Genomic DNA, 12717 nt, shown 5'->3' on the forward strand with positions numbered 1-12717 from the left:
CTCATCTTAAATTCTTACCCATGAACATTGAACACTCTACAAGTGGCAATATGGTTAAACTGTCTTAGCTATCGGTTATTAAGAAATCTAAAACTAAAGAGCTAAAGATAAAAACTCAAGAACTACTAACTCTTGAAAATTTAAATTCATAAGAATATAATTCTTGAGAGAAAATTTTATGGATATACTTATAATTTATACTCATATTATAATATGTCTTTATGTTAGAATCTCATTCTCTCTTTCTTGTGTGTGTGTGTTTGTTTCTAAAAATAAATAAAAGGTGTCAACATAATTTCTTAAATATTCTGTTTATATCTTGTAAAGTAGAATTAATATTTAAACATTTATAGATATTTTTTTAAATGCCTTTAAATTACAAAACCCATAAATTTAAAGTTATAAATGTAATACAAATATATATCTTTAATTAATATTGTCTTCTTGCTCTAAAAAAAATTAATATTATCTTCATGTAATTTCTTTTTTAAAGTCGCACCTAAGTGCTATAGCATTTTCTTTTTCTTTTTCTTTTTCTTTTTCAAGCTATACTGGCAGTTTTTTTAGTAAAGCAACACATTTGAGAATTAACATTTCCATTTTCAAGATAAAATAAAATAAAATAAAGAAATTTCTAAAGTAAAATATGAGTTGAAATTTTCGCATTTTGAAAAATTAAGATGGTTATTAGAATTATATTTCTAAAAGATTTTATTAGCAAACTTTAATGAATTACCGAGATTGATAATTCTCGTCCAAAATTCCTACTTAATGGCTATTAGATTTAGAAACAATATTCGTACCCAAGTTAAAATATAAAAACAATATTCCCTTAGAAGATTTTGTTTATTCAATATCTTAATCTTTTTTCTTTTTTCTTTTTTTTGACAGTAATAAGTAAGTCACAAGGTTGAAAGTGAATTGATATTCATCTTGAAATTCAAACTCAACGTAAACATGTGATTAATTAATAGTAAATTTTTTATTGTCAATCTTTTTAGGATAATTACATCCTAAAATTCTTAGAATACAACCATTCTTTACAAAATTAGTGATTAGAAGTTGTCACATCATCAATGATTAAATAACATAGAGTTAGTCACTGTCTTTTTTTTTTTTTTTTTTTTTTTTTTTTTTTTTTCTTAGAGAATTTTAATCTATAGTGTTCGCTCCTGATGATAACTTATTATCATCAAACTAAAACATCAATCGATTTTTGATATAGGCAGAGATTGAACCCCAGATCTCTTATTCAACCATCAGAGACTTTACCAGTTGAACTAACTAGAACCCTTCAATATCTTAATCTTAATATAAGTGGATTGGCAACAATGACTTTAACCATGTAACCTTAAGTCATAACCTCTTTTTTTATATAAATTCTTTTGGACAAAAAAGAATTACAAGAATAAGTTTATTTAACACACACAGAGAGGTGGGGATGGGAATTACATCTATTTCTTTAATGGATCAGGGGAAAAAAACAATCAATAACACATGTATAGAGAGAATATAATAGACATGAAGATTCTACGGCGCCTGTACACTCTAATAAGAAGAGACCACAGAAACATCAGTTCAACTTATGACTTGTGTGATTACAGACACAACTTAATTGCATACAATATAGGTTTCTCCAACCTGAAATTATGTAACAATATCCCAACCTTAAGTCAAAACAAAAACTCAGTATGAGGAAATGGAGGCAAAAAATCTCAAAGGCATTTGGCTTCTATTTCCTCAAGAGTAAGCCCCTTTGTCTCAGGCACCACGAAGAATATGAAAACAAGAGACACCACAGCAATTGCCCCGAATATATAAAACAATATTGCAGCTCCAAGCAATGCCTGTAATTAAATGTGAAAGAAAAAAAAGAACTTCCAGATGATCATGCAAATATAATGAAGTTAATTTACTAATACTGCATGGGAAACAGTACTTCTATGCATATGTACATGCTTGTATGTATTCATGTGTTTGTGTTTCTGTAGCACATCCAGTTTCTATGATAATCATGCCCTTTTTTCTATTTATAAAGTTAATTATTTATGGAAAACATTTTCTACGATAATCCCACTAACAGAGCATGGAATGGGCAAAGATGACAATAAAAACAGATTCTCTTGGTGCTACTGGATAAAACAGCTAAACGTATCAAAAACTTGATCACATCTCACTGTAATGCAGCAGATAGACACCAACACAAGCTGACAAATAAGTACTCACAAGTCATGGTTATAGCATGTGGTTTAGTGTCATCCAGTGATTTTGATAATTTTCTAACTAATTATAGCATCAATCTCTACTCCAGAAAGTCAAAGGACATAGTGTTGGGATAATAAAGTATTGAAAGAGTTCAGCACCTTCAATGGGGAAAATGCAAATGTCACCAGTGCATTTGCTCCGAAATTCACAAGCACTGCAATACTGAGTCCTCGCCCTCTAAGACGTAAGGGGAAAATCTCCGAAATCATCAACCAACCAATAGGACCAAAGGATAACTGCAAGACCAATTTTAAAAATTGCATTGTTATGTGTACAAAATGAAACATATTTGCAAGAAAACGTCTAAACCTAGAGAACAGAAGCTAATTAAAATGGAATGTTACAAGATAGCTAAAAAACAAGATTCAAATTCGGCAGAAGTTGTTTAACTAAATCTACAGAAATTATTCTTGCTCTGCCATACGTGTGAGAAAAAAATATCCCTGGTACATTGTCAAATAGTAAGTGTTTTCACCCTCACATATGTGGTCACTTTCTCAAGAAAAATTCTTTTTTATTTTGGTACATTCTCAAGACATTCTACTATTACGTTGACATTGCAAGAATCGTCTCTAGAAAGTACAATGGAAACCATTTAGAACAATGCACTTTAACAAGAGTAAAAAATAAATGACTTCTACCAAAGTCACCTATAACCCCTATCATAACAAATTTTTATGATCATTCATCTACTTTTAGAAGTGGTACTAAGTTGTACCTTACTGAAGGAACAAATCTCTTTGAGGAAGGATCAATCATTCACCAAAAGGCTTCCGATGAGCTTTACCATATTAGAAAAAGATGCATCAAGTGCTTGTGAACACAAGTCCACCCTCAAATATGCTTTTGACTATGGTAAGCAAAAGCGTATGTTTCCTCCCTATATATGTTTTATTATTTATTATATTAGTCCTTTTTAATTTCAATTCATTGTCACACCCACTTTTCAATAACCCTTGTGCTGAAATAAATGTTTGAAGTGGAAAATCATAAATACAAATCCTGGTTCTGTGTTTTAATGTTGCAGACTTCATCCTTGTTCAAATATGATATATTTTTGCTATTATCTTGGCAAACGTTGATTATTCCCATGAATGCACAAGGAGGAAGAATGCAATTTTGACCATAGGAAAAGACATCTTACTCTAGAGGCCTAAAGATCATTCTTTGATGCACTTAACTATAAAATTAGGATTTCCTAGTTAACAAATGTTTTTGAACCTTGGACTTGGGGTATTGTTAATGTTTGCAATTTTGTCCATATTGCTTGCTTACCAAAAATTATTTAAAATATTTTCAATTTGAGTAATGCATAGATTTTGCTAAAAAAGCATTTAATGTTTCACTCCACCCGGCAGAGGTCATCGATTTACTAGGACAAGTAAAAAGAAGAAGGCGTCAACATCCTGCAGCCAGAGCATAGGTTGCAGGTCCACTCAAGGATCATTTAAGTGTTCAAGATAGCAGAGAGTCTTTGTTCCATTTCTTAAATAAATTCTTATTCCATTAATTTTGTGAACTAAGTTGAGTTCATATGGTGAAATAGGTGAGTACATAACAATGGACAGATAGCCAGAAAGGGAAAAAGGTCCTCCATCTCTACCTCTCTCTTGGGTGTAAGTCTCCTAAAAAGTATTGACATACTATAATACTACAATTTGTCTGATTGATAATGATTACAAAATTCATATTCCACATTTTTTTTTTTAAATTAGAGATATAAGTCATTCTCTAGCCTAATCTAAGTGTATGCGTGTGAAACTTCCTCATTTATCATAAACTAACAAATTTACAAATTTCATAGCTTGTCTATATGGAAAAGCCAACTCAGCAGATCTATTAGAATTACATGGGAGAGCACATCATCCAAGTCCGGCTTTAGGACTAGGCCTAACATTGCCTTACTCAAAATTATATTACAATTTTACCTAGCCATGCATCGCCTTACTCAAAATAAAGTAAACCTCCGTATTTTAAATAATAATAAAAATGTCCATTTATTTTTGTTAAATTTTATGCTTGAACCATGATATTTGATTTTCTATATGAATTAACCTTGGTTTGGTTAGTATTAAATAATTTTTTTTTAATTGATGTTTAAATTTATTGCCTTAACCTCAAACTATATCAAGCCAGCCTTGACATCATCTACCTAATATTTTAAGCTACAACATTAAAGAATTTGCACAAAATGGGATAACTAAAGTTGATATTTAGATCCTGCTTCCTGGAAAGACAAATTTAAAAATAATAATAATTAATTAAAAAAAAAAACGATGAATCAACATGTCAAAGAATGGAAGTTTAACAAAGATCTAATTAAGGCTGATATGCAGATCCTGTTTCCTGGAAAGAGGAATTTATTAAAACAAAGAAATCAAATTTTCATGACTTACATGGAAGTTTAGGAAAGATCTATCTTTTTGTGCTATGATAATAGAATGCGGAAATTCCATCAATAATCTAACAGTTCTTTCTACTGGTGAACTATAATGAGGGCCACTACTATTAACTAATAGACACCGCCTTCAACAAACACCACACATAAATAAATTTAAAAACTGCATGATGGAACAAAAATGTTTCATCATATCAAGACACAAATTCTGGGATAAGAACTTCAATAAAGGATGAAATTGAAATTGTTAATTACCTGGTAACACCCAACATACAACAGCAGTGCAACTACAGCCACAACAGGTACATCATCCAGGAAAAGGTAATATGACCCGATAAGGAATAAAGAGATAACCTGGTACACGAAGTGTATATATTATTTATCTTACAAATAAGTAGCTCAGAAGTCCATTTTTTTTCAGATAATTGGAACTCCCAAGCCTCAATCAATCCCCTTTGTAGGTTTAAAAACAAGCAAGTTCAAACAAGGATCAATATCGATAAACTGACCTCTCACTTTTTTAGTAAATACAGTATAGATTTTGGAATTTTAAAATCAAACTACCAAACATTCATGAATAAAAGTGGGACTTACCATCCCAGAAACACCTCCAAGTAATAAAGGTCTCCTTCCAAGTTTATCAACTACAAGAACAGCTACTCCAGTCATGATCAACTACAAAAAATAAAACAACACATTTCTTATGAAACAGTTGCCAAGTTCTTTGGTTTAGCCAAAAAAAAAAGTTGCCAAGTTCTTTGCTCAAACATTAACTTCCTATATATATACAGGCTAAGTTCAAGTTACACATTCACGATGATCAAAGATCAATAACTATCTTATCTATTAAATATTTAATTTCAAGTTTTTATATTTTAAAATTATGCATAAAAGATAAGTTTACGAATCAAATAGAAAATAATATTCGATTGGTATGACATTTGACATGCAAGTTAAGAACATAAAGAACATGTAATCCAACAGTGGGATTTTCCAAATATTAACCCGATAAAAAATTATTAGGTAGTGTAAAATTACTAAAAGTTACCCCAGGTGCAACTTGATCTTGTCCCTATATATATAACTACTATCAAATTTCTCTCTCACACATGATGTCTATTCAGGAGAGAAGTGTAGGAGAAATTTTACAGATTTTATATGATGGAAGAAAATTTATAATAACATCTATCACCATTTACATGATTAATTTCAATGGCAAACACCAAACACAAAATGATGAGTACTGGGATTGCATAAATCTTTGAAATAAACCACCTACTCTGCAGTACACAGGTGATGAGACATATGCACACCACACTAATATATTAGTCAGAGAAGTAATCAACAATATTCATCCCTTTTATGCAGGGACCAATTTGTTTCATTCAAAGCCTACATTCTTACACATGCATGCCAGTGTCAATATTAAAAGCATAAAACAAATGTTATCACATGCATACATGTACATAAACAGATAAATATGTCATTAATTCAATTAATGCTGTCATAGATTCAATATAATAAAAAATTTCATGAGTGGGAGAAGAGACGTGGTTAAGATGAAACTTTTGACAAGAAATTAGGAATTATCCTTCATTTTCAGAAAAAGTCAAAATATAACATGTACACATAGAGGGTATAGGTCCAGGGCAAAAGATTTATGGTAATCTTATAATAACAAAGCCATCGGTATTTTAAGCATTTCACATTTTTTTAAATGGTGCAATTAACAGTTTTTTCTCCTGCATTACTAACATACTGCATTGAAGCTCATGCCAGATATATATCAGGTCCGAGTATTTCTTAGGAATATGAGGGTGATCCATGTGTTTTCAATAAAAACTAGGGGAAGCTGAAGTATTTTACCTTTTTGGAAATTGCCTTAAATTCCTATTTTGATTTGGTTACCTATTGGGTTTTTTGGAAGCTAAAGGAAAGTATATTCATTGTCTTGTCAAATAAGTATTATCGTATTTCTTGTCTACCAAGGAATGGGAGTTGAAGCCTTATATATATATATATATATATAAATAGGTAGTACAATAAAGGGTTTGGTGACTTTGGCCTAAGCAGTACTCATATATATATATATATATATATATTTACAATGAGAAGACTCTTAAAAGAATAAGTAATGGATTTCTTTGAAAAGTAGTTTGGTAGTTCTTTTGAGGTTAAAAGATACCCACATGTGAGTTAAGAGTTTGCTTGTTGTATTATTATGAGAGCATCAATGGGTGTACTAGAATTTTAGATTTGGGAGTTAGTATTCAATGTTTGTTATGGGTGTATTGTGATTTGGGTTTTGTGCTTGTGAGAATCTGAATATGAAATGTGAGGTTTTGTTTAGTGCAGTTGTAATTCTTTTTTTCTTTTTCCTTTTTTTTTTATTTTTTTATAGAAGTTGTAATCCATATTGTTGACAGTGAATTTTGGTTAGTGTTTCTCATAGATATAGGTAGGGAATTGGCCAAACTGAGTTAAATTTTGTATATTGTGTAGATGTTTTTAATTTCTTGTTTACATAATGCACTTTTCCTAGCCCAAATTCCCAACATACCCCAAATATATTTTGTGGATTTACACAAGAATTTCCATTCATCAATTTCAAATGCTAAAGGAGTCTGAGGATAAATGGATAATGAGATAAACAACTAGTAAGAATCTAATATCCAGTTATTCAAAGGAAAAAGGAAATGTTACCTTCAATAAACCTAGTAAAATTGAGACCCGTGTTGCATCGGATGCTGCAGAGAATCCTGCACTCTACCAGACTATATTGGCTTAGGATGTAAGTCTATTTGACACAGTAAGAAGTACAGTTACTCAATACCCAATTAGAACCCCAGTTCTAAATCAAAAAGGTACCTGAAGGATTGATCCAGCATAGTATAGTACACTTGGTTGCCCGGTGATCTGTCATCAAAGTTAATGGTGCATATCAACCAGTGTTGGTAATTACTAATTCTGATCTATTGCTTCAAACAAAAATACCTGTTGAAACAAGACTAATCCTGCACCAATTGTAAGAGCTTTCAAGCATTTTCCTTTGAACATTTCACTAAACGTAGCTTCTTTTTCGTCACCAACATAAGCAAGCTCAGTCAGTATCTCATCTACTTGTTCAGGAGCTGAGTCACCAAAGGCTGGACCCCTGAGCCGGTACAAGCAACCAACTGCAGTTTCTCTTAATTCCTGCATGTTGCCTTTTCCCTGAATGGCACGTAAAAGTAGCCATCTAGGTGATGCTGGTAGCCACCACATTCCAATCCCCATAATCACTGCCAAAGGGGTACTAGCTCCATACATGTAGCGCCAACCAGCAACTGTTTCAACTAAAAGGCTACCAATTCCGTAACCTCCCTGCACAAGATTGCAAGTGCTTACAACTTGTAGACTATACGCAAATACATTAAATAAATATACTAATGATAAATTTGTTGAGGAAGCTAGAAAAGAGACATCTAAATCCAAGACAACTCTTACTAGCTGCAATTCATTTAGGCTCTGTTTGGTTGGGAGGATGGAAAATGTTGGGAGGAAAAAAAAAAATTAGTTTCCCACTATGTGTGTTTGGTATAGAGGATGGAAAAGTTATTTGAGTGAAGTTCTCCTATGTCATCGAAAAAAAAAAATAGAGTATGGAAAAGAGGAAAGATGGAAAACAAAAAAAAAATTTCCTTTGTTCGGTTGACAAGAAAAATGAGATGATAGAAAAAATAGTTTGGTAAGAATTAACTATTATAACCCAACTACATAGTACATAAGAAGTAATTTTAAAATTATTAAATAATAAAAACATTACTTATTATTAATTAAATTAATAAAGATAACATCTTATAAAAGTTAACACATCACATTTACTTTTTTTTATTTTTTACTCAGCCATTTTCTTTACTCAACATTTTGGCTAATTTATTTTAACACACGTGCTGGAGAAAAAGACAAACAATGTTATTTTAACATTTTGGCTGGCTGGTACCTAGTAAAAAGCAAGCCCAAAAAGTAGAAGAAGATAGGAAAGATTAAATTTTTGGCTGGCTGGTACCTGGGTGGTTGAATGCTGGTGAGAGGGTAAAATTGTAAACACAGTTTTCTCCCCATTTCGAGGAGATGTGGTTTTGGTGGACCCAGGTGGAAAACACCTGGACACCTACTTTTCCTCTCTATTTTCTTTTGCAAACTAAACGGAGGAAAGCTCCTCTTTTCCTTTCACTTTTCTCTCACCCATTTTCCATCCGCCCACTTTTCTCCCCAACCAAACAGAAGCTTACTGCATACCCTAAAATAAATTATCCTCAGTTCAAAGTTGAAGCACTTACAACCATCCCAAGGACTATAAAGAACTCTTTCAAAGAGATTAGTCGACCACGTATCTTACTTGGAGCTGTCTCAGCAATGTACATAGGAGCTGCATGCATCGCCTAAAAGTGAAGAAACTAAAAATCATGTCTCACATAAAAATAAAAAGACAAAACTACATTTTTTTAACATCTATATTCTTCAAGCATGCATAGTTAAGTCATATATCATAAGCAGGCGATATTTGCTTTTCCCTGGTGTAGACCATTGATATCTGATGACGAAATTAATGCAGTACAAATTCTTAAAGGGGATTGAAAATCACCAAGAACAGAAAAATAAAAATAGACCTAAAAATCAGCATCAAGATTTGTTTGGAGTCAGCACCAAGCGGGATAGAAAACCTAGATATCAACACCTATCCATTGGAAAAATATCAACTGAAATTGTACTCATCCTAAACTTGTCTCCATAGAAATAGAATAGCACGCTTATATAGACTACTTGGACTAGATCCTTACCCTAACTGACTTGGATTAAATTATGAAAATAACTTTGACTCTAGGAAATTAAATAAAACTTCAAGTAAAATACCAATAACCTACTTAGCTAATAAAATCCAATAGAGCAATATAAAAATAATAATAATACAAAATAACAACAACATAATTGACTCCTAAAACTAAATAGAACTAAATTAAAATAAATTTGTCTTCCTGCCCCCAGCATTATTTCTTTTTGCTCTTTCCTTTGCAAATCTATTCCCACATTAACCCCTCCAGAAGTTAGAAAACCACAAGTGCACTTAGAATTGAAAAGGGATAAAAAATTATAAAGACCTTTAAGATAAATACCTCACATAAATATAATGGATTTAAAATTTCAATATATGTGCCCAGTTGTATTACCTAGTGGTTTAATTTTACTTTATACAAACTGTTTTAAGGAAAATAGAGGTACGTGGATATGCATGTTAATATGGAGATACAAGTGCCTAGATATGTGAATATTAACATGGACATAGTACCACATAGATGTGTGTGTGTGCGCATGCGGGCGTGTCCATAGCTGGATATGTATAGAGTGAACAACACATGATGTTTATTACCAGTCCAATTCCTATGCCAAACACAAAGCGCCCAATGACCATAATAGGGAAGTCAGGTGCTAATGCTGTTATAAGCGCTCCAACAAGATACAATAGAGCAGCTGCAAGCAACTCCCTTCTTCTTCCTTTGGTTCATATTCACCATTTAAACTTCATCAAGACATGGAAAATATCACAGATATTTAATGTATAGCTCTCTATGTAACAGAAAAACTAACCTAGGAAATCAGCAACATTAAAGGCCAAGACAGAGCCAATCAACGCACCATATAATGAGCCACTAGTCTGCAATAGGTAGCATCCACAAAATTAGAAACAAAAGCATGTATTTGTTTTCCCCCTCAGTGTAAAATATCAACCCATAAACATATAACAATAACAAGAAAGAGTCAGTTGTAAACTCACTATGAGACCAATCTCCACAGAAGATAAGTTGTACCATGATATTCCACTTAGTGTCGCTGACTGCAAGAAAAGACAAAGGTTATTATGAAAGAATGTCCTTAACCTGACTTAGTTATTTAAGAAAACTACAAGCTATTAACAGTAGTATGGGGTCAAAAAATAATAAATTATCTTATATAAGCTGCAGTTTTAGAGTGAGTCCTTCAAGCAAGGAAATACAAATATACTTTTTTGGCTCTTAAATGAGAGTTTTCATTTAAAAGAATGAAAACAAGCTAAGTCAGATGAATATAATGCCACTACAGTTCAAAATTACATTAAAAGCATACCTCTATAGATATTGTGGCACAAGATGTAGCACCAATGTCATAGCCATACAGTAGTCCTCCAAGAGCTGGGAAGAGAAATCTGGAAATAACAAGACACTCCTTATGGGTGAGGCTACAAATAATTAGGTGCAAATTTATTGTTTAAATTTTTAAGAGCAATCACATTATCAGATTGAACCCTTGGTCTTAGTGGGACATGAACAGCACCAAGCTGGTGGCACCTAACCAGGATAAGAAGTTTCCGAAATTCACCTCACTTTTAACCTTGTCTTGCCTCACATGGCCGAACAAAGATACATATAAAAATATGAAGCATCATACTTTTAGTAAAAATTGTAAATTTAAAGCTGTAACTAATTAGCTATATACATATATTGATAAAAAAAACATAATTCATAACACATTCCTATCTGGGAAAACTGCTAAACATACTAATGTCGCAACTATTCGCCAAACATCATTATCATAGCATAAGGCACCACAAATTTTTCAGTTAAATCAGGTCAAAAGGGTAAAATTTATAACAGAAATTTGAATACTCACGGTAGGATTGCAGCGACAACAGAATAGTTTTCAGAACCATGAACCCCCCCATTAATAAGAGGCTCCTCTACACTGCCAATCTCACCAGAAGACTTTCCTACCTAAATAAAAACAACAACGTAATCAACTACTTGAAAAAATAAATCTTAAACACCAAAACAGAGTATAGCATTCAAAATTCTCTCTCTCCTATCTCTCTCTTTTAATTTTTTTTCTTGTGCACTTTCTATGCATCCAAACAAGTATGAAATGCAAAAAAAACACACATATCATATGTTATGTACAAACATTTTTTTCAGAAATTTTCACAAATAATCTCAAAACACTAAAACCAATAAACATTAGGTTTCCAATAAAGCAGTGTAATTTTCTATAATTAAAAAAAAAAAATTAGAAACACAACCATCCCAGTAATCCACTGTGATAATGATCTCAAAGTGAAAATTTTGACATTTAACATTTAATTTCAACAGAAATTTTAACTTCTCGTCTCATAATTCTATACAATGAAACAACTTGTTCAAATTCATATTTCATACAACTTCCAGTTCCCCAATTTCCTTTACGCTTTTGCTTTTGCTTTTTTTATTTTCTCAGCATCCAAACAGAGCATAAATAATATTAACCACAAAGGAATGAAATTAATATATACAGTTTTTTTTTTTGGGAGCATGAAATAGTGAAAACCTTGCCGAGAGACGATAACGTGGGTTGCTGAGGATCGGAAGCCATTTTTGAATGAAGCTCTGTCTGAGAGAGATAATTTTAAGCGAATTACTATATTATAGTTTTATATTATACGTATATATAATATAAAATTAATTTAGAAAAAGGGTGAATGGTAAATAGTAATTTAGGAGCGGTAAATAGAAAAGTTGAGAGATGGTTTGGGATGGTTAGGTGTGAGAGTGGGAGGAGAATGTATAGTATAATGAGAAAGAAGAGAATGGGGGTTAGAGTATAGAGTATAGACAGACAGTCAAGGAAGTTTGGTTGAGGTGGTGATACTGATGAGTACACGAAAGTATGCGACAGTTTTTTATTTATTTATTTATTTATTCTTTGACGTCAGATTTATGCTGACCAATTAAATTTCTAACAAATATTGGAAGCTTAGAGGGGAAGAGAAAGAAAAAATATTTTAATGGTTTCCTATGTTATCCTTATCCATGTACATTATATAGTCTGAAAAAAATATAGTACTACTGCTTTGTTTGGATACCGCTTATTTTGTTGAAAATTTAAAACTAAAAATTAAAATAGTGGTAACAAAATAATTTTTAAATGTATGAATAATGCTATATGACCCATTTTTAATGAAAAAGTTACTGAATAAAGAAATTTGTAGGTCTCGTAAACAATACACG

The 12717-nt window shown here is 31.8% G+C and overlaps 1 protein-coding gene across 1 annotated transcript; it reads right to left on the reverse strand.

Moving 5' to 3' along the window:
* Positions 1–1485: 1485 nt before the first annotated feature.
* On the reverse strand, positions 1486–12332 carry LOC126700036 (D-xylose-proton symporter-like 2). The gene is made up of 14 exons (XM_050398014.1): positions 12038–12332; positions 11351–11451; positions 10808–10886; positions 10479–10538; positions 10292–10358; positions 10074–10198; positions 8986–9087; positions 7658–8026; positions 7532–7579; positions 7367–7429; positions 5258–5338; positions 4919–5017; positions 2364–2501; positions 1486–1847 (listed from the first exon to the last, which is right to left on the reverse strand). Exons 1-14 carry the CDS (start codon positions 12080–12082, stop codon positions 1716–1718), a joined length of 1509 nt encoding a protein of 502 aa, XP_050253971.1. The 5' UTR covers positions 12083–12332; the 3' UTR covers positions 1486–1715.
* Positions 12333–12717: the final 385 nt, after the last annotated feature.

The sequence above is a fragment of the Quercus robur genome, chromosome 9, assembly GCF_932294415.1.
Source record: "Quercus robur chromosome 9, dhQueRobu3.1, whole genome shotgun sequence".
NCBI lineage: Eukaryota > Viridiplantae > Streptophyta > Magnoliopsida > Fagales > Fagaceae > Quercus > Quercus robur.

Bases quoted from the DNA above. Each gene is read 5' to 3' on its own strand.
- LOC126700036 (XM_050398014.1), bottom strand. From the start codon at position 12,082: ATGGCTTCCGATCCTCAGCAACCCACGTTATCGTCTCTCGGCAAG. The intron at 8,027-8,985 runs GTAAGTGCTTCA...AATCTTGTGCAG, and splicing joins TTATAGTCCTTGGGATGGTT to GGAGGTTACGGAATTGGTAG. The intron at 5,339-7,366 runs GTAACATTTCCT...TATTTTTTGTAG, and splicing joins TTTTACTAGGTTTATTGAAG to TTGATCATGACTGGAGTAGC.